Raw genomic sequence first — 23,561 nt, forward strand, 5'->3', positions numbered from 1 at the left:
CTATGTGCTGTATGGTGTGTATAAAGTGTCTACTGTATGTGCTGTATGGTGTGTATAAAGTGTCTATGTGCTGTATGGTGTGTATAAAGTGTCTATGTGCTGTATGGTGTGTATAAAGTGTCTATGTACAGTATGGTGTGTATAAAGTGTCTATGTGCTGTATGGTGTGTATAAAGTGTCTATGTGCTGTATGGTGTGGGTATAAAGTGTCTATGTGCAGTATGGTGTGTGTGTATAAAGTGTCTATGTACTGTATGGTGTGTATAAAGTGTCTATGTGCTGTATGGTGTGTATAAAGTGTCTATGTGCTGTATGGTGTGTATAAAGTGACTATGTGCAGTATGGTGTGTGTGTATAAAGTGTCTATGTGCTGTATGGTGTGTGTGTGTGTATATAGTGTCTATGTGCTGTATGGTGTGTATAAAGTGACTATGTGCTGTATGGTGTGTATAAAGTGTCTACTGTATGTGCTGTATGGTGTGTATAAAGTGTCTATGTGCTGTATGGTGTGTATACTTTATACACTTTATACACACCATACAGCACATAGACACTTTATACTGTACATACACCATACAGCACATAGACACTTTATACCCACACCATACAGCACAGTGACATTTTATACACACCATACAGCACATAGTCACTGTCTATGGGCTGTATGGTGTGTATAAAGTGTCTACTGTATGTGCTGTATGGTGTGTATAAAGTGTCTATGTGCTGTATGGTGTGTATAAAGTGTGTATGTGCTGTATGGTGTGTATAAAGTGTCTATGGGCTGTATGGTGGGTATAAAGTGACTATGTGCTGTATGGTGTGTGTATAAAGTGTCTATGTGCTGTATGGTGTGGGTATAAAGTGTCTATGTGCAGTATGGTGTGTATAAAGTGTCACTGTGCTGTATGGTGTGTATAAAGTGACTATGTGCTGTATGGTGTGTATAAAATGTCACTGTGCTGTATGGTGTGGGTATAAAGTGTCTATGTGCTGTATGGTGTATGTACAGTATAAAGTGTCTATGTGCTGTATGGTGTGTATAAAGTGTCACTGTGCAGTATGGTGTGTATAATGTGTCTATGTGCTGTATGGTGTGTATAAAGTGTCTATGTTCTGTATGGTGTGTATAAAGTGTCTATGTACAGTATGGTGTGTATAATGTGTCCATGTACATTATGGTGTGTATAAAGTGTCTATGTGCTGTATGGTGTGTATAAAGTGTCTATGTACAGTATGGTGTGTATAAAGTGTCCATGTACAGTATGGTGTGTATAAAGTGTCCATGTACTGTATGGTGTGTATAAAGTGTCTATGTGCTGTATGGTGTGTATAAAGTGTCTATGTACAGTATGGTGTGTATAAAGTGTCTATGTACTGTGTGGTGTGTATAAAGTGTCTATGTGCTGTATGGTGTGTATAAAGTGTCTATGTACATTATGGTGTGTGTATAAAGTGTCCATGTACAGTATAGTGTGTATAAAGTGTCTATGTACAGTATGGTGTGTATAAAGTGTCTATGTACTGTGTGGTGTGTATAAAGTGTCTATGTGCTGTATGGTGTGTATAAAGTGTCTATGTACAGTATGGTGTGTATAAAGTGTCTATGTGCTGTATGGTGTGTATAAAGTGTCTATGTACAGTATGGTGTGTATAAAGTGTCTATGTGCTGAATGGTGTGTATACAGTGTCTATGTGCTGTATGGTGTGTATACAGTGTCTATGTGCTGTATGGTGTGTATACAGTGTCTATGTGCTGTATGGTGTGTATACAGTGACTATGTGCTGTATGGTGTGTATACAGTGACTATGTGCTGTATGGTATGTATACAGTGACTATGTGCTGTATGGTGTGTATACAGTGACTATGTGCTGTATGGTGTGTATACAGTGACTATGTGCTGTATGGTGTGTATAAAGTGACTATGTGCTGTATGGTGTGTATACAGTGACTATGCACTGTATGGTGTGTATACAGTGACTATGTGCTGTATGGTGTGTATACAGTGACTATGTGCTGTATGGTGTGTATACAGTGACTATGTGCTGTATGGTGTGTATACAGTGACTATGTGCTGTATGGTGTGTATACAGTGACTATGTGCTGTATGGTGTGTATAAAGTGACTATGTGCTGTATGGTGTGTATAAAGTGACTATGTGCTGTATGGTGTGTGTATAAAGTGACTATGTGCTGTATGGTGTGTATACAGTGACTATGTGCTGTATGGTGTGTATACAGTGACTATGTGCTGTATGGTGTGTATACAGTGACTATGTGCTGTATGGTGTGTATACAGTGACTATGTGCTGTATGGTGTGTATACATTGACTATGTGCTGTATGGTGTGTATACAGTGACTATGTGCTGTTTGGTGTGTATAAAGTGACTATGTGCTGTATGGTGTGTATAAAGTGACTATGTGCTGTATGGTGTGTGTATAAAGTGACTATGTGCCGTATGGTGTGTATACAGTGACTATGTGCCGTATGGTGTGTATACAGTGACTATGTGCTGTATGGTGTGTATACAGTGACTATGTGCTGTATGGTGTGTATACAGTGACTATGTGCTGTATGGTGTGTATACAGTTACTATGTGCTGTATGGTGTGTATACAGTGACTATGTGCTGTATGGTGTGTATAAAGTGACTACGTGCTGTATGCTGTGTATAAAGTGACTATGTGCTGTATGGTGTGTGTATAAAGTGACTATGTGCTGTATGGTGTGTATACAGTGACTATGTGCTGTATGGTGTGTATAAAGTGACTATGTGCTGTATGGTGTGTATACAGTGACTATGTGCTGTATGGTGTTTATAAAGTGACTATGTGCTGTATGGTGTGTATACAGTGACTATGTGCTGTATGGTGTGTATACAGTGACTATGTGCTGTATGGTGTGTATACAGTTACTATGTGCTGTATGGTGTGTATAAAGTGACTATGTGCTGTATGGTGTGTATACAGTGACTATGTGCTGTATGGTGTGTATAAAGTGACTATGTGCTGTATGCTGTGTATAAAGTGACTATGTGCTGTATGGTGTGTATACAGTGACTATGTGCTGTATGGTGTGTATACAGTGACTATGTGCTGTATGGTGTGTATACAGTGACTATGTGCAGTATGGTGTGTGTATAAAGTGACTATGTGCTGTATGGTGTGTATAAAGTGACTATGTGCTGTATTGTGTGTATAAAGACAGACATATCAGACATATATACAGACATATCTTTTTAGTCTCTGTTTTCACAGCCTTCATGTCGCTGTATAAATGCTTGTGACACACAGACATGATGAAGTACTTATAGAGCGCTGTGTGTTTCCTGAGTGACTTCTGTGTTCTCTTTATCAGCAGGAACATGTGCACACACGCGCACACACACACACACACACAAACACACACAACACACACACACACACACACACAACACACACACAAAGAGACACACACAAAGACAGACACACAAACGCACAAAGACATAAACACACGCAAACACACACACACACACACACACACAAAGACACACAGACACACACACAGACATACAAATACACACACAAAGACACACACACAAAAACACACACAAGCACAGCAATTTGGAGTAAATTTGTATTGTCTCTTTCTTTATTCTGACAGAAAAAAAGCATGCAGGCATTTATAAAGACATTTATTTACGGAACAATAATCAACATTTTTTTGCTTGTTTTTTGTTGTTTCCTTTTCAAATTCTTATGAAGCTTATTTTCCAAAATAAAATATCTAACTAATTAAAAAGTAATGAATTCCTTCAGCTTTTTATTTCACTTTACTTCATTTTTATATAATGATATATTAAGAGAAAAAAAGTAATAAACTAATAAAAAAGTGTAGACCTGTGTGTGTGTGTGTGTGTGTGTGTGTGTGTGTGTGTGTGTGTGTGTGTGTGTGTGTGTGTGTGTGTGTGTGTGTGTGTGTGTGTTTGTGTGTGTGTGTGTGTTATATAAGGCCATTAAAGACCCCAGGTCCATGTCATTATCGTTTCATTATTTAATGAACTTAAATAAGTTTCCTACCTGTGGAAGCTTCATTAGTGAGGAATAAGGCGAGTGAAACGCACACACAGACCTGCAGGACGCTACTCATGCTGAATGTTACACTAACTGACTCTCTTCTGTTCTTCTTTCCATCACGACTTCCTGATCAAGCCCGTGATGATGTGCTGTCATGTGTGTTGGGGGGTGGGTGTGGGTGTGGGGTGTTGTAGGAAACACTGATGTATGAAGGATCATGTGAGGAGTCTTTAAGAAGGACACAATGATACTACACAACAGAAGAGATAAACTATATACACACTATACAGCCAAGCTGTAACCTTCTGGCACGGGCTACAGGGAATCCTGATATTTTACAGGTACAAGTTTATATTTGATGAGAAAGCTGTGAGATATTGTGAGAAATTTTAGAGCGCTCTGTTTTGCAGTTAGTTGGTGAAACATCACTCAGGTGTCCAGTCCAGAGTCTGGATTTTCTTTATGACCTGGAGAAGAAAATACAAACATTACTGCTACAGCACATTATTTTGTACTGATAATTCCTCATTTAAACACAACATGGAATATATGAAGTTAAGACACTTAAAAATGGGCGGAGCTTAGTTCGCCTTGTGACAGTGTGTAAGTGACATGATATTTACCTGATATACAGGTGACTGAGTCTCTGGTGATGCAGAAACGTCAGGATGAGTCGTCTGCTCTGTATAATTAAATACAATTGGTTACAACAGATTCACAATCACTCCCCCCATCCCCCAACACACACACACACACACACACACACACACACACACACACACAGTATGTCATCAATAATGTCAGTATGAATTTTGTAGGATTTTACTCAGAGTGATGGCTGGGTCTCCTGCTAGGGTGTAAATGGGTTCATACAGATTTCCACATGCTGTAAACAAACAAACAAACAAACAAACAAACAAACAAACATAATCAAGGACTCTTTTTATCTGATCAGTTACTGCTTCATCTACATGACAAATTCTATATTCCTGCTCATCCACCAATGTCTGGATCTGCGAGTCAACTGTTATTGATGATGTTTCAGTTTACAGCGACATCTGAGGTCGGATTCAACTAATAACAAACTTAAATAAAAAATAAAAAATAAATGGGAAAAAAAACAAAAAACAGTTCTTTCGTTCCAGTAAACACTTGAGCAGTTTGAGGAGTAAATAAATAACTTTACCTTTGTTATCTTTGACTAATATTTAAATTTGTTTGGTTCTCTGAAACATTACTTTAACTCTGCTCTAAAGTTAATAAGGAAGCATTGTAAACACAACATGCAGTTTTTAAATGAAGGTTTTTATTATTAAGGGTAAACAAAATCCAAACCCATATGGTCCTGTGTGAAAAAGCATCCCCCCCCCCCCCCCCCAAAATAAAAAAAAATAAAAAACATAACATAACTGTGGTTTATCACATCTGAGTTTATTTTCTCTAGCCACACCCAGGCCTGATTACTGCCACACCTGTTTATAATCATTAAATCACTTAAATAAGACCTGACTGACAAAGTGAAGCAGACCATAAGATCCTCAAAAGCTACACATCATGCCGAGATCCAGAGAAATTCAGGAACAAATGCCGACCAAAATTACCCCAAGAGCGCAGGGACGACTCATCCATGATATCACAAAAGACACCACAACAACATCCAAAGAACTGCAGGCCTCACTTGTCTCAGTTAAGGTCAGTGTTCATAACTCCACCATAAGAAAGAGACTGGTCATAAATGGCCTGCATGACAGAGTTACAAGACGAAAGCCACTGTTGAGCAAAAATAACACAGAGGATCATGTCAGATTTGCCAGAATACATCTTGATGATCCCCAAGACTTTTGGGAAAATACTCTGTGGACTGACGAGGGAGATGTTGATCTTTTTGGAAGGTGTGTGTCCCATTACATCAGGCATAAAAGTAACACTGCATTTCAGAAAAAGAACTTCACACCAACAGTAAAACATGGTGGTGGTAGTGTGATGGTCTGAGGCTGTTTTGTTGCTTCGGGACCTGGAAGACTTGCTGTGATAAATGGAACCATAAATTCTGCAGTCTACCAAAAAAATCCTGAAGGACAAAGTATGGCCATCTGTTCGTGACCTCAAGCTGAAGTGAACTTGGGTTCTGCAGCAGGACAATGATCCAAAACACACCAGCAAGTCCGCCTCTGAATGGCTGAAGAAAAACAAAATGAAGTCTTTGGAGTGGCGTCCTGACCTGAATCCTATTGAGATGCTGTGGCAGGACCTTAAAAAGGTGGTTCATGCTCGAAAACCCTCCAATGTGGCTGAATTACAACAATTCTGCATTGATGACTGGACCAAAATCCCCCCACAGCCTCAGCTGTAACAGACTCACTGTAAGTTAACACAAACGCACGATTGCAGTTCTTGCTGCTAAGGATGGACCAACCAGTTATTAGGTTTAGGGGGCAAACACTTTTTCACACAGGACCATGTGGGTTTGGACTTTGTTTTCCCTTAATAATAAAAACCTTTATTTAAAAACTGCACGTTGTGTTAAATTGTGTTGTCTTTGACTAATATCTAAATTTGTTTTATGATCTGAAACATTAAAGTGTGACAAATGTGCAAAAAAAAAGAAATCAAGAAGGGGGCCAACACTTTTTCACACCACTGTATATAAAATAATGGTACTTACCAGCCATTGAAAAGTCTTGAACGACTTCATAGATGTGATGATTATTTCTGCCTTTAATATTTAAGGAACCAAAAACAATCCTCATAAATAAGCGATCACAAAAAATGGGTGATTTCATGGTAATTAGACACAATCAGTATCTGTATAACGACGATCTCTCACTTTTCGTTTGGAAGAAGCATCTCCACAGCAACAGAGCAAATATCACTACAACAGCGACCGCTACCAGAGAGGAGATAAAAATCACAGCAACTGAAATCACAAAGAGCAAAACAAATCTGACTGGAAATGATTATAAATGAATAAACACAAGACAAATAAGAAGCCATGTGTTGTGCTCAGAGTTACATAAAAAACAGGATATCCTTTGTATGGTTATCTTGACTAAAAAAGTTAGCTGATGTAGCACACGAGTGTTGCAGTGTTGTAGCTGTCAGAATGTCGGAGGCTCAGACAGATGCAGCTGCAGTCTGATGTTTAATGAAATAAAGGCAAGAAAATCCAATCTATAAGGCAGGATCAGAAAATAAATAAATAAAAGAAATTATGCACAAACATGGGAGCTAATGCTAAAGTGGAAAGTTCAGATGAATTTCAGTATTTCTTTCACAGTAATAGTGTTTATAAAAGTCTCTCATTCACATTTCACACAGACACCTTATCCAGGTGCCTATCTCAGCCTGTGCCTATCTCAGCCTGTGCCTGGAAGGAGTGCCAACCCATCACAGGGCGCACACACACACTCATTCACTCACACACTACGGACAATTTTCCAGAGATGCCAATCAACCTACCATGCATGTCTTTGGACCGGGGAGGAAACCGGAGTACCCGGAGGAAACCCTCGAGGCACGGGGAGAACATACAAACTCCACACACACAAGGCGGAGGTGGGAATTGAACCCCAACCCTGGAGGTGTGAGGCAAATGTGCTAACCACTAACTAAGGTAGCCCTTGGATTTTAACTCACATGCGATGGGTTGGCACTCCGTCCAGGGTGTATCCGGCCTTGATGCCCAAAGACGCCTGAGATAGGCACAGGCACCCCGTGACTACCAAAATTCGGATAAGCAGTAGAAAATGAATGAATGAATGTTCTGCATGTAAATGGTTCAAAAATCAGAGGACTGTGTTAAGGCGCATGTGTGTTTTCGATGTATAGTCTGTAGGAGCCATGTTTGTGGACACAATGTTGGAAACTGTTTGTTGTGAGTGATGTCCTGATAGATCCCACCTCCGTCTTGCTCCGACTCTCCTCTAATAAAAAAAGTCTTCTCTGTCTGTTAGCACATTGTTTGTTTCTTCTTGTTTACCTGAGGCAGTTGTTCAAGACATTGCTGAGTGTCCTCACATCTTATTGCTCCATCTGAACAATTCTTCCACGGCCAGGGAGTCAATGGTGTTCTCATGGCAGAGGGAATAATGTGGGCCGGTACCCAAGCACACATTGAGAGGAGATGAATTGCATGGCTGAGCACCTGTTCATCAATACTATAATGTTCACCATTATATAAATATGCAGATTTCTGACTTTTTACTTTAAATTGTCTTGAATTGACAAACATACATGACCAAAGCTCATGACCGAAAGGACAAGATCACGGATACAGGCAGCCAAAATGAGTTTCCTACATAGGGTGGCTGGGTGCTGCCTTAGAGATAGGGTGAGGAACTCAGAGTAAAGCCGCTGCATCTCCACATCGAGAGGAGTCAGCTGAGGTGGCTCAGGCATCTATTCCGGATGCCTCCTGGAGGCCTCCCTGGGGAGGTGTTCCAGGCATGTCCAACCCGGAGGAGGCCCTGGGGAAGACCTAGGACACGCTGGAGGGACTATGTCTCTTGGCTGGCCTGGGAATGCCTCAGTATTCCCCTGGAAGTGCTGGATGGATGGATGGATGGATGACAAACATACAGCTGTTTACTCTTGTTTAGGTCTCTGATTAAACAGATGCACTCATACATGATCTACAGAATGTTTGCCTAATCATGTATTTCAGCATCATGAGAAAAACAAGTTCTAGCATATAATGTATATATACAATATAATCATAATATAATTATAAAATTTAAACTCATGGCCTTGACTTCCATACAAATAGGAACATTACTAAACTTCTTGATCATGAAAGCTGATGGTTTATCCCATGTTTCCTGAATCACTGATGCTTTGGAGCTGTTTTGTGGCTTGCGGTCCAGAAAAGTCCTGGTTACTTTTGCCAAAAGGCTGTAATTGTAACTTTCATTGAGATAATAACAACAAACTTGACCAGAAAATCAACACAATTTCCATTGTCAGATGTGTCATATCCCAATATGTCACAAACCACAACTCAATCGCCAAAGTTCTGATTGTTTCTATCTGTGTCCAGTGGTGTATGTTTGTGTTAGCTCCTTTATTAGCACCTTTGCAGCAGGATACCGTTACAATATGTTTTGTATTGTACAAGAATAACCCCAGACCGCCCTGCACCACCCTACCATGCAGCTCAATCCCTTTCAGTTTGAGCCGGGCTTTTTTTTTGTGGTGATTTGTGTTAATAAACCTGCTGCACTTGAGTCCAACTCCAAGCATCTGACGGGAAGTGATTTTGAGCCTTTAGAAGAGACTTTGTCAAATTTTCATTCATTCATTTTCTAACACATATCTGAACTTCTCGGGTCACAGGGAGCCTGTGCCTATCTCAGGCGTCATCGGGCATCAAGGCAGGATACACCCTGGACAGAGTGCCAACCCATCACAGGGCACACACACACTCTCATTCACTCACACACTACGGACAATTTTTCCAGAGATGCCAATCAACCTACCATGCATGTCCTTGGACCGGGGGAGGAAACCGGAGTACCCGGAGGAAACCCCCGAGGCACGGGGAGAACATGCAAACTCCACACACACGAGGCGGAGGCGGGAATCGAACCCCAACCCTGGAGGTGTGAGGCAAATGTGCTAACCATTAACTAAGGTAGCCCTTGGATTTTAACTCACATGCGATGGGTTGGCACTCCGTCCAGGGTGTATCCGGCCTTGATGCCCAAAGACGCCTGAGATAGGCACAGGCACCCCGTGACTACCAAAATTCGGATAAGCGGTAGAAAATGAATGAATGAATGTTCTGCATGTAAATGGTTCAAAAATCAGAGGCGGAGGTGGGAATCGAAACCCGACCCTGGAGGTGTGAGGCGAACGTGCTAACCACTAAGCCATCATGCCCCCCTTTCGTCAAATTTTAATTCTGAGATAATGATCAGGTGACTACATTAGACTGATTAGTTTATAATAATAATAATAATAATAATAATAATAATAATAATAATAATAATAATAATAATAATAATAATAATAATAATGAAGCATTGAAGATTTTTATACCTTATACATCATTGTTAATTTAACCAACAACCCCAAAAATGTGTGATAATATAAGGACACACATGTATAAAAAATATTGTAATATTTTCCTGTAATATTCTGTTCACTGACGGTGAAAGGACAAAGGACTTTTATTTACTCCGGCTTAATCTAACTTTTTAGATTTATAAGCCTAAATCTTGTGAGCTAAAAGATAACAAATCAGCCTGTACCCTAGAAACCAGGACTTTTAGCTTGCTGTGCTAAAATGAGGGAATGCTACATAAGGAATAAAACACTGGGGTGCTGTTACAGTCAAATAATTCACAACAAGAGTTGATTATTTTCCTGTAACAGCACATGATGGTACATGATGGATAATTCATAGCTACGATGCTATGTCGTTATCTTATATCTGTTCTCTGTGGTGGTCAATGTGGTGTAAGTTGTAAAAATTATACGTGTTTGCTGAGATGTGACACGTCAATGGTGTGAAAACCACATGCACTGGTCCACAGATGTGGAAAATAAACACAACAAGGGGCAGAGTGTATGTGAGAAAACATTACAGGACTAAACACTTGTTGGGTTTTGGCTGAACAAACTTCATTATTTTACGCAAAGAATATCAGCCTGTAGTGTGCAGTCAGACGTTAGTGGATGTTTAACACTGAACTGTAGTCCTGATACCTGTCTTTTTATTTCTGAGCAGGAAGAAGAGAATTCCTACAATCAGTGGGATCTGGGTTGTGCTAGTGGTTCAGGTCTAGGTGTCGAGGCTAAGGCATGTAGCGTTTCCGCTGAATGGTTATGTTTTATGTTTGTCTGTAGAATGCCATTTGTAGTGATATACCTCTATCAGGATTATGCTCATTTATGCTGTTTTTCTAGCAGAATTATTTTTCAAATTAGACTTGCTGGTTCTCGAGCTTTCCAAAAATGTATATTTTCATTTAAAAGTTACTCGTGAAGAAATGTTAGTGTGTTACTATAATATTTACATATTTATACTGTATTTACAGTTTATATATAGTAAATAGATGACAGAAAGAAGAAAAGCTCTGTAAATTTACTTAATTCATCTGTAACACACATGTTGAAATATTTGCATGTTTGAAAGTATACAGTGTCTCTCCAACTCACCTGTACTTCTGATAACTGAAGATCCCTCACCATTTCCTACACTGGTCTTGGTCATGTTGTGTTGAAGAGCTCCATGTTCATTCTGAGTCACTGCGGTGTAGTTTGGTCTTGTTGAAGTCATCTGTATGGACTCGTTCTCACTTACACTCTCTGTAGGGATGTAACTGAGTGTCAGTACATTTTTGGGATTGAACAGATGATGTGTTGTAAACAAATACAGATATGAACAGGTATTGATGTGATTCACTCACTCAATCCAGCAAAAAACTTCATAGATCCCAAAATAAACTTATTTAACCAGAACACTGTAACACTATAGAATGAGAATAACTCATTTTCACTTTATTGACTATATTAAAGTAATGATTCAGAAGTGCTGCAATTGTCTTGAATATATTCTACAATATCTCTTTATAGAAATCTATCATTCTCTCACTCTTTTTTCTCATCATCCTCATTGACCTCATTGTGTTTGTACTAGTTTTGAAAGCAGTGTGTTAGTGTTAGAGTAATGTGTTGAAGCAGGTGATGGAGTGTGAATGCATAAAGATGGAGTTTGGAGGATGTGCTGATTGAATTTAGTGTGAAAGCAGTGAGGAATGATTGACAGTTTGTTCTGTAAAGACTTTGTTTCTCTGACTGTGTAAAGAGTTTTGATAATCTGACCTCAGGTTTAAACAAAACTTTAGCAATCAGAAAAATCTCTACACTTTCTTTTGTTTGGTTTTAATTTGTGTGAATAAAATAATGAAAGCCTGTAAAACTACAGCACTGTTAGTTATATCATTCTTCATGGTGAAAGTCACATTAACACCCAACATTATCCACAGACATTTTCTCTGTTCTTTCCCCATCTTCACACGATGCTTTAGGGTTTAGTGCAGAAAATAAAACACAAATAAACAAACACAACTATGTTCTATGTCCATTAACACCTTTAATGTGGTGTAAGTTGTAAAAATTATACGTGTTTGCTGAGATGTAACACGTCAATGGTGTGAAAACCACATGCACTGGGTCACAGATGTGGAAAATAAATAATGACATATATATGATTCATCCTTCAACACAACAAGGGGCAGAGTGTATGTGAGAAAACATTACAGGACTAAACACTTGTTGGCTTTTGACTGAACAAACTTCATTATTTTAGTGGATGTTTAACACTGAACTGTAGTCCTGATACCTGTCTTTTTTCTTTTTATCTTTCTTGCCCCACTGTATATGATCTAAAAATATATATTTTCATTTAAATGTTACTTGTGAACAAATGTAAGTGTGCTACTATAATATTTACATATTTATACTGTATTTATAAGTTATAGTATTATTTTGTAAATAGCTGATGAGAGAAAGAAGAAAAGCTCTGTGACTTTATTTAATTCATCTGTATACATCAGTTCCATCAGTTCCATGTGGTTGAAGTGAGATACATAAACAGTTTGTTTTCACACATCCAACATAATTTCCTCTTTTTCACTAATAATCTACTGCACGTTATTTATGCTAAATTAGTCATGATAATTAGCATTAGACACGTTAATTGTGATTAATTTTTAGTTTCATATTCCCAGTGTGGTTTTGGACACATGTTGAAATGTTTACATGTTTGAAAGTATACAGTGTCTCTCCTACTCACCTGTAATTATAGCTGAAGATCCTTCAACATTTCCTACACTGGTCTTGGTCATGTTGTGTTGAGGAGTTTTATGTTCATGCTGAGTCACTGCGGTGGTGGTTGATCTTGTTGGAGTCATCTGTGTGGAGTCGTTCTTACTTACACTCTCTGTAGGGATGTAACTGAGTGTCAATACGTTTTTGGGATTGAACAGATGATGTGTTGTAAACAGATAGAGATATGAACATGTATTGGTGTGATTCACTCACTCAATCCAGCAAAAAACTTCATAGATTCCAAAATAAACTTATTTAACCAGAACACTGTAACACTATAGAATGAGAATAACTCATTTTCACTTTATTGACTGTATTAAAGTAATGATTCAGAAGTGCTGCAATTGTCTTGAATATATTCTACAATATCTCTTTATAGAAATCTATCATTCTCTCACTCTTTTTTCTCATCATCCTCATTGACCTCATTGTGTTTGTTTGTGTTTGTAACAGTTTTAAAAGCAGTGTGTTAGTGTTAGAGTAATGTGTTGAAGCAGGTGATGGAGTGTGAATGCACACACACACACACACACACACACACACACACACACACACACACACACACACAGACACACACATGAATCAGTAGAGATTTAGTACCTGTAACAGGACACTGCATTGTGTTGCTCTCTGCAGATTTAAATAAAGTTCTTTAAATTACAAAGTTTGTAAAAGCACACAGAAGGTTTTGATGGTGGACGTTTTGACTTCTGACCTGATGAGACAGAAACAACAGCGATGTCTTTGCCACTGCAGAAGTAGGTCCCCGAATCCATCTGCTGTATGTTGAGGATCTGTAGATGGTTTAAAGTGTGAGTGAAGCGTGAGTCTGGATCTGGACGTTCCTTTATGACCGTTCCGTTCTTGAAGCGTGTAGAGATGAAGACTTTCTGTGATTCGCTGCTGGGTTTAAAAGCCCAGCGCTGTTTAGGGAGCGTACAGTTTAGATACACTGTTCCACCTTCACACACATCAATATTATAACCTGCACAAAAAAAACAAAAAACAAATATTATACACAAAGAAATACACATGAGGTTTACATGTGTGTGTGTGTGTGTGTGTGTGTGTGTGTGTGTGTGTGTGTGTGTGTGTGTGTGTGTGTGTGTGTGTGTGAGATACATAAACAGTTTGTTTTCACACATCCAACATGATTTCCTCTTTTTCACTAATAATCTACTGTTTGATAGTGCTTTGTTCTTGTTGGAGTCATCTGTGTGGAGTCGTTCTCACTTACACTCTCTGTAGGGATGTAACTGAGTGTCAGTACATTTTTGGGATTGAACAGATGATGTGTTGTAAACAGATACAGATATGAACATGTATTGGTGTGATTCACTCACTCAATCCAGCAGAAAACTTCATAGATCCCAAAATAAACACTGGTAACAATTATAAGTCCCCCAACACTAACACTAACACAAATACTGTCACTCGTAACAAACCGAGAGTTTTGATAATCTGACCTCAGGTTTAAACAAAACTTTAGCCATCAGAAAAATCTCTACACTTTCTTTTGTTTGGTTTTAGTTTGTGTGAATACAATAATGAAAGCCTGTAAAACTACAGCACTGTTAGTTATATCATTCTTCATGGTGAAAGTCACATTAACACCCAACATTATCCACAGACATTTTCTCTGTTCTTTCCCCATCTTCACACAATGCTTTAGGGTTTAGTGCAGAAAATAAAACACAAATAAACAAACACAACTATGTTCTATGTCCATTAACACCTTTAATGTGGTGTAAGTTGTAAAAATTATACGTGTTTGCTGAGATGTGACACGTCAATGGTGTAAAAACCACATGCACTGGGTCACAGATGTGGAAAATAAATAATGACATATATATGATTCATCCTTCAACACAACAAGGGGCAGAGTGTATGTGAGAAAACACTACAGGACTAAACACTTGTTGGCTTTTGACTGAACAAACTTCGTTATTTTAGTGGATGTTTAACACTGAACTGTAGTCCTGATACCTGTCTTTTTTCTTTTTATCTTTCTTGCCCCACTGTATATGATCTAAAAATATATATTTTCATTTAAAAGTTACTTGTGAACAAATGTAAGTGTGCTACTATAATATTTACATATTTATACTGTATTTATAAGTTATAGTATTATTTTGTAAATAGCTGATGAGAGAAAGAAGAAAAGCTCTGTGAATTTATTTAATTCATCTGTATACATCAGTTCCATCAGTTCCATGTGGTTGAAGTGAGATACATAAACAGTTTGTTTTCACACATCCAACATAATTTCCTCTTTTTCACTAATAATCTACTGCACGTTATTTATGCTAAATTAGTCATGATAATTAGCATTAGACACGTTAATTGTGATTAATTTTTAGTTTCATATTCCCAGTGTGGTTTTGGACACATGTTGAAATGTTTACATGTTTGAAAGTGTACAGTGTCTCTCCTACTCACTTGTAATTATAGCTGAAGATCCTTCAACATTTCCTACACTGGTCTTGGTCATGTTGTGTTGAGGAGTTTTATGTTCATGCTGAGTCACTGCGGTGGTGGTTGATCTTGTTGGAGTCATCTGTGTGGAGTCGTTCTTACTTACACTCTCTGTAGGGATGTAACTGAGTGTCAGTACATTTTTGGGATTGAACAGATGATGTGTTGTAAACAGATACAGATATGAACAGGTATTGGTGTGATTCACTCACTCAATCCAGCAAAAAACTTCATAGATCCCAAAATAAACACTGGTAACAATTATAAGTCACTCAACACCAACACTAACACTAACACAAATACTGTCACCCGTAACAAAGCAAGAGTTTTGAGAATCTGCCACCATTGTGCTGAGCTTTACCATTGCCAAACTGATGCCCACTGATGCCCATGCCAGGATTATGCATGTGATCTTTCATACTGATTCTGGTTACAATGTTCCTGTTACTTTGAATTCAACTAGTTTTGGCAGCATATCGAAGATGGAGGAAGCAGCGTGCTGTTTTTTGTGGGCCAGGACTTTGTGGGAACAAGTCGGCACTTTGATGAGCTCTTCTGCCATGAATTCAATCACTTGCAGCATGGTACAGAGACTGGTGAGCTGCTTCTATCACTATCCTATGGAGTGTTAGAGTATGTGCTTGTGTTCCGCTTTCAAGGGCAGATGAAACAAGATGGAACTAAAGACTGAATTTTGTTGCTGAATCAAGCCAGATGTGCTTACCAAGCCTGTGTCATGAAGTAGACCTGACTCTGCACTCCCTCATCAACCTGTCTCTCTAGCTTGTGTCCTTGTAAATAAGACAGACAGAGGGAGAAACTACGGCAAAGGTCTCTGCTTCTAATTCATTCATTCATTTTCTACCGCTTATCCGAACTTCTCGGGTCACGGGGAGCCTGTGCCTATCTCAGGCGTCATCGGGCATCGAGGCAGGATACACCCTGGATGGAGTGCCAACCCATCGCAGGGCACACACACTCTCTCATTCACTCACACACTACGGACAATTTTCCAGAGATGCCAATCAACCTACCATGCATGTCTTTGGACCGGGGGAGGAAACCGGAGTACCCGGAGGAAACCCCTGAGGCACAGGGAGAACATGCAAACTCCACACACACAAGGCGGAGGAGTGAATCGAACCCCCAACCATGAAGGTCTGAGGCAAACGTGCTAACCAATAAGCCACCGTGTCCCCTATTTATAATTTTTTTTTGTAAACAGCTGATGATAGAAATAAGAAAAGCTCTGTGAATTTACATAATTCATCCGTAAACATCACGTGGTTCCATGTGGTTGAACAGAGTTACATAAACAAATTGTTTGTACACAGTCAACATGATTTCCTTTTGTCAGTGCGTTCCCTGTCTAGCTATACACACTTCTAGATTTGAAGGCATCACTTCCGGGTCAGCAGCCCTCTTGATTGTCATTTCTTTTTATATTTCTTGCCACATATACAGAGGGGCATAAAATATTTAGTCAGCCACCAATTGTGCAAGTTCTCCCATTTAAAATGATGACAAAGGCCTGTAATTTTCATCATAGGTACACTTCAAATTTTCACACTTCAACTATGAGAGACAGAATGAGAAAAAAAAATCAGAAAATCACATTGTCTGATTTTTAAAGAATTTATTTGCAGATTGTGATGGAAAATAAGTATTTGGTCAATAACAAAAGTTCATCTCAATACTTTGTTATATACCCTTTGTTGGCAATGACAGGTCAAACGTTTTCTGTAAGTCTCCACGAGGTTTTTACACACTGTTTCTCGTAGTTTGGCCCATTCCTCCATGCAGATCTCCTCTAGAGCAGTGATGTTTTGGGGCTGTTGCAGGGCAACACGGATTTTCAACTCCCTCCAAAGACTTTCTATGGGGTTGAGATCTCGAGACTGGTTAGGCCACTTCGGGAACTTGTAATGCTTATTACAAAGTGACTCCTTCGTTACCCGGTGGTGTGGTTGGGATCGTTGTCATGCTGAAAGACCCAGCCACGTTTCATCTTCAATGCCCTTGCTGATGGAAGGAGGTTTTCACTCAAAATTTCACAATACATGGCCCCATTCATTCTTCCCGTTACACGGATCAGTCGTCCTGGTCACTTTGCAGAAAAACTGCCCCAAAGCATGATGTTTCCAACCCAAGCTTCACAGTAGGTTTGGTGTTCTTTGGATGCAACTCAGCATTATTTCTCCTCCAAACACGACAAGTTTGGTTTCATCTGACCATATGACATTCTCCCAATCCTCTTCTGGATCAACCAAATGCTCCCTAGCAAACATCAGAAGCCCCGGACATGTACTGGCTTTAGCAGGGGAACACGTCCGGCACTGCAGGATTTGAGTCCCTGGCGGCGTAGTTTGTTACTGATGGTAGCCTTTGTTACTTTGGTCCCAGCTCTCTGCAGGTCATTCACTAAGTCCCCCGTGTGGTTCTGGGATTTTTATTCACCGTTCTTGTGATCATTTTGACCCCACGGGGTGAGATCTTGTGTGGAGCCCCAGATCAAGGGAGATTATCAGTGGTCTTGTATGTCTTCCATTTTCTAATAATTGCTCCCACAGTTGATTTCTTCACACCAAGCTGCTTACATACTGCAGATTCAGTCTTCCCTGGTGCAGGTCTACAATTTTGTTTCTGGTGTCCTTTCACAGCTCTTTGGTCTTGGCCCTAGTGGAGTTTGGAGTCTGACTGTTTGAGGTTGTGGGCAGGTGTCTTTTATACTGATAACGAGTTCAATCATGTACCATTAATACAGCTAACGAGTGGAGGACAGAGGAGTCTCTTAAAGTGAGAGCCAGAAATCTTGTTTTTTTTTTGTAGATGTACTTATTTTTGTAGTTGTACTTATTTTACCAAAAAATTCATTAAAAATCCTAAAATGTGAATTCCTGGATTCTTTCCCCCATTCTGTCTCTCATAGTTGAAGTGTACCTATGATGAAAATTACAGGCCTCTCTCTCTCTCTTTAACTGGGAGAAGTTGCACAATTAGTAGCTGACTAAATACTTTCTTGCCCCACCGTATATGAGCTAAAAATGTATATTTTCATTTAAAAGTCACTTGTGAACAAATGTTAGTGTTTTACTGTAATATTTACATATTTATACTGTATATATAATTTATAGTATTTTTTTGTAAATAGCTGATGATAGAAAGAAGAGATCCCTCACCATTTCCTACACTGGTCTTGGTCATGTTGTGTTGAAGAGCTCCATGTTCATTCTGAGTCACTGCGGTGTAGTTTGGTCTTGTTGAAGTCATCTGTATGGACTCGTTCTCACTTACACTCTCTGTAGGGATGTAACTGAGTGTCAGTACATTTTTGGGATTGAACAGATGATGTGTTGTAAACAGATAGAGATATGAACAGGTATTGGTGTGATTCACTCACTCAATCCAGCAAAAAACTTCATAGATCCCAAAATAAACTTATTTAACCAGAACACTGTAACACTATAGAATGAGAATAACTCATTTTCACTTTATTGACTATATTAAAGTAATGATTCAGAAGTGCTGCAATTGTCTTGAATATATTCTACAATATCTCTTTATAGAAATCTATCATTCTCTCACTCTTTTTTCTCATCATCCTCATTGACCTCATTGTGTTTGTACTAGTTTTGAAAGCAGTGTGTTAGTGTTAGAGTAATGTGTTGAAGCAGGTGATGGAGTGTGAATGCATAAAGATGGAGTTTGGAGGATGTGCTGATTGAATTTAGTGTGAAAGCAGTGAGGAATGATTGACAGTTTGTTCTGTAAAGACTTTGTTTCTCTGACTGTGTAAAGAGTTTTGAGAATCTGACCTCAGGTTTAAACAAAACTTTAGCAATCAGAAAAATCTCTACACTTTCTTTTGTTTGGTTTTAATTTGTGTGAATAAAATAATGAAAGCCTGTAAAACTACAGCACTGTTAGTTATATCATTCTTCATGGTGAAAGTCACATTAACACCCAACATTATCCACAGACATTTTCTCTGTTCTTTCCCCATCTTCACACAATGCTTTAGGGTTTAGTGCAGAAAATAAAACACAAATAAACAAACACAACTATGTTCTATGTCCATTAACACCTTTAGTCCAAATCACTTTACCATCATTTCCACAGTATTGAGATGTAACACTGCCCTCTGTGTGTGTCTGAGTGTTAATGAGTGTAAGAACAAAAATATACACGCAGATCAAAAACAGGTGCATTGATATAAATCTCCATCACCAGCGGTAATGTGTGCTGTGTGTAAGAGCTGTGTATAAGAGCTGTGTATAAGAGCTGTGTGTAAGAGCTGTGTGTAAGAGCTGTGTATAAGAGCTGTGTGTAAGAGCTGTGTATAAGAGCTGTGTATATGAGCTGTGTATAAGAGCTGTGTATAAGAGCTGTGTATATGAGCTGTGTATAAGAGCTGTGTATAAGAGCTGTGTATATGAGCTGTTTATAAGAGCTGTTTATAAGATCTGTGTATATGAGCTGTGTGTAAGAGCCGTGCGTAAGAGCCGTGTGAAAGAGCCGTGTATATGAGCCGTGTATAAGAGCCGTGTATAAGAGCTGTGTATAAGTGCTGTGTATAAGAGCTGTGTATAAGTGCTGTGTATAAGAGCTGTGTATAAGAGCTGTGTATAAGTGCTGTGTATAAGAGCTGTGTATAAGAGCTGTGTATAAGAGCTGTGTATAAGAGCTGTGTATAAGTGCTGTGTATAAGAGCTGTGTATAAGAGCTGTGTATAAGAGCTGTGTATAAGTGCTGTGTATAAGAGCTGTGTATAAGTGCTGTGTATAAGTGCTGTGTATAAGTGCTGTGTATAAGAGCTGTGTATAAGAGCTGTGTATAAGTGCTGTGTATAAAGCGTCTTATAGTTTACTCACCGTTGTGAGCCGTGTGTACAGAGACACAGAGCAGGAGACACGTTACAGGGAGAACCAACATCATCTACTGTCTTTAGGAAACTGACCTGAGAGCGTCTGGGGCTTTTCAAAGCAGTAAGAGGAAGTGACATCACACAGTCTGCTGCACTCCATCTACAGAACAACACACTGTTGCTTCTGTATTACTCTCGTGTCTAAAAACTAAAAATATCAGTTATGTAGCACAAAATATATTCATTTCACTTGGCTGCATTTTATCATGAGAAAAAAAAGTTAACAAAAACTAATTATTAAGAATATTGTTTTGCAACTTAAAGAAAGATTTTTACATGAAAACTTTAGATTTGCATATAAGGAAAGTCAACTTCAAGTCATATGATTGTTCTGAGTTTATTTATGAATAACACTTACACCACAACACAAGTGTCACTATTATAATCGTTTTCTTCTTCTTCTTCTTCTTCTTCTTCTTCTTCTTCTTCTTCTTCTTCTTCTTCTTCTTCTTCTTCTTCTTCCTCTTCTTGTTTCAGACATGAATAACATGCCCAAGTGTTCGGCTCGGTCCAGAGAATCAGAGAATTGTCCCCACATGCATGTCACCTGGACAGGATACACCAAGGTAAAAGGATTGTTCAGGAGCAAACTGAGTCCCTGTGTAGATCTCTGTAGGGAAGATTCACACCTAATTAATCCTGCACCGTTTGACTCACAAACTCGGATCATATCTCAAATCTCTCCAGTTCTCAGGTGTGTGTGTGTGATCCATTTTCTCACCATTTCACCTCATACACTTTGTGAGAAATCAGTAGCAGGACCCACAAAATACACACAAACACCAAAACACTGCAGTCATGTCATGCGATGTCCTGCTCAATGATGACGATACGCTTGACCTCCCGTGCAGAATTGCATTAAGGTCACGTCACCTCAAACCTAAGTGAGAACGCAGAACTACTGAAATCTGTGCCTGTGACATATCAACACCCTTGGCTCAGTGAGGAGAATTGCATTGTGGGTATTCTATTGACATCACCTGCACCTGTAATAAAGATTAATAAGATTTAATTTATATTAAAAACTCAAGTTAGTTTCAACCGTTACAGTTTCTGATGTACATGAAATGAGTTATGCTCCAACATGTGCGTCCATACGTGACTCCCCCTACTGACTGACACCGGCAGCTACATGTCATGGTCGAATGTTGCAACACTTACAATCTATATCAGAAAATGTAAATAAAACATTCAATGACTACAAAAGTATTGGCACCCTATAACAGTAGGAATTTGTCTATGGTATCTGATGTGCTGCAGTGGTTGAGCTTCATGGATGTTTTGGGGCTGTTGCTGGGCAACATGGATTTTCAACTCCCTCCAAAGATTTTCTATGGGGTTGAGATCTGGAGACTGGTTAGGCCACTCCGGAACCTTGTAATGCATCTTACGAAGCCACTCCTTCGTTGCCCGGTGGTGTGTTTGGGATCGTTGTCTTGCTGATAGGAGGAGGTTTTCACTCAAAATCTCACAATACATGGCCCCATTCATTCTTTCCTTTTCACAGATCAGTCGTCCTGGTCCCTTTGCAGAAAAACTGCCCCAAAGCATGATGTTTCCACCCCCATGCTTCACAGTAGGTTTGGTGTTCCTTTGGATGCAACTCAGCATTCTTTCTCCTCCAAACACAAGTTGTGTTTTTACCAAAAAGTTCTATTTTGGTTTCATCTGACCATATGACCTTCTCACAATCTTCTTCGGGATCATCCAAATGCTCTCTAGCAAACTTTTTGGGGCTTTTCAAAGCAGTAAGAGGAAGTGACATCACACAGTCTGCTGCACTCCATCTACAGAACAACACACTGTTGCTTCTGTATGACTCATGTCTAAAAACTAAAAATATCAGTTATGTAGCACAAAATATATTCATTTCACCTGGCTGCATTTTATCATGAGAAAAAAGCTCACAATGACCTTAATTATTAAGAGAATTTTTTTATTGAAAAGATTTATAGATTTTCATATAAGGGAAGTCATCTTCAAGTCATATGATTGTTCTGAGTCTCACCGAGTATTACACACTCAGTGAGAAATCAGAAGCAGGACCCACAAAATACACCTAATCACCAAAACACCGCAGTCATGTCATGCAATGTCCTGCTCAATGATGATACGCTTGACCTCCTGTGCAGAATTGCATTAAGGTCATGTCACCTCAAACCTAAGTGAGAACGCAGAACTACTGAAACCTGTGACTGTGACATATCAACACCCTCGACTCAGCGAGGAGAATTGCATTGTGTGTATACTGAGCTGCATTATAGGATTTCATTCACATCCTGTTATAACAGATGTGTTTAGAAGCTTTGTGACTGTTGTGTCACTATTTTGTCACATTCCACTTTCCTTTCCTGTTACAGAGTCTTGTGTTTGTCACACTTTACATTTTTCTACTGAAGACATGGAAATTATGAAATAGTAAATATGGCCCTGTATCACACGCTGTAGTTTCACAACTAGCAGAAGCTTCAGTTTCACACTTATTATTGATCCCAGTTGTATTCACAGCATGTTTATTCTCTACAAACAGGCTTGCACTGAGGTTTCTTTATCTGACAGCTTACTTTTGACTTTTTTGCCATTGTTTTGTGTGGTTATATGTAGCTCTGTGTCTTTATGTAGCTCCAGAGTCCTAGAGGAACGTTTCTGAATGTTCCTCTAGGAGAGATGTTCCTGAAACTTCAGGTTATCTTAACACTTTGTTGGAGCTTTTCACTTTATTGCTTTATTCCTCATTAAAGAGGAGCTGAAACTTGTCATGTAAAAACATACAGAATGCTCATTAACTCTGAGAAAAGTAGCTGACTGATTAAAATAGGAGAAGGTTTAATATTTATTATTCATATTTATATAATTTTTATATTTATATAACAGAGTTTTAGATCCAGCGGCTTCACTAAAATTAAAGCATGCTAATTAAATCTGATTTAAAATGGCCTTGTGTTAATAAATCAGTCCTGAGGTCACTGTAATAATATAATATTAATGTTATAAATAGGCAGAGTGCTGGTATGAAGTCACTCAGTATTTACAGATGTCTCATTTACAGATGATTTACAGAAGATGTCTCGTCTATTTCTGATTCTGTCACTGTCGATATCTTAAATCTCTCACATCAGAGGAAACCTTTAATATCCTCCTCACTCTGAGGAAAACAAGATATCTTTGTTGGTGAAAATAAATGGGAGTAATATTTAATTCCCATCACTTTTTCCTAATTGATTATTTCTTGTATGTCTCGTACTTTAAGGTATTAATTCATTATTTACTCATTCAT

At 38.8% G+C, this 23,561-nt stretch overlaps 1 protein-coding gene across 1 annotated transcript in view; it reads right to left on the reverse strand.

The window, feature by feature from the left end:
- LOC113658463 overlaps window positions 1–20,331 on the reverse strand; it is a 36,262-nt gene extending 15,931 nt beyond the window's left edge. Inside the window, exons 1-6 of the mRNA XM_047819782.1 lie at window positions 20,232–20,331; window positions 18,540–18,659; window positions 15,325–15,471; window positions 13,601–13,870; window positions 13,486–13,515; window positions 12,851–12,997 (exon numbers count right to left, since the gene is read on the reverse strand). Coding sequence (XP_047675738.1) covers window positions 12,851–12,997; window positions 13,486–13,515; window positions 13,601–13,870; window positions 15,325–15,471; window positions 18,540–18,659; window positions 20,232–20,295 — 778 coding nt within the window. The 5' untranslated portion in view covers window positions 20,296–20,331. The remainder of the gene's footprint in view (window positions 1–12,850; window positions 12,998–13,485; window positions 13,516–13,600; window positions 13,871–15,324; window positions 15,472–18,539; window positions 18,660–20,231) is intronic.
- Window positions 20,332–23,561: the final 3,230 nt, after the last annotated feature.

This window comes from Tachysurus fulvidraco, chromosome 10, assembly GCF_022655615.1.
Source record: "Tachysurus fulvidraco isolate hzauxx_2018 chromosome 10, HZAU_PFXX_2.0, whole genome shotgun sequence".
NCBI classification, from domain to species: domain Eukaryota; kingdom Metazoa; phylum Chordata; class Actinopteri; order Siluriformes; family Bagridae; genus Tachysurus; species Tachysurus fulvidraco.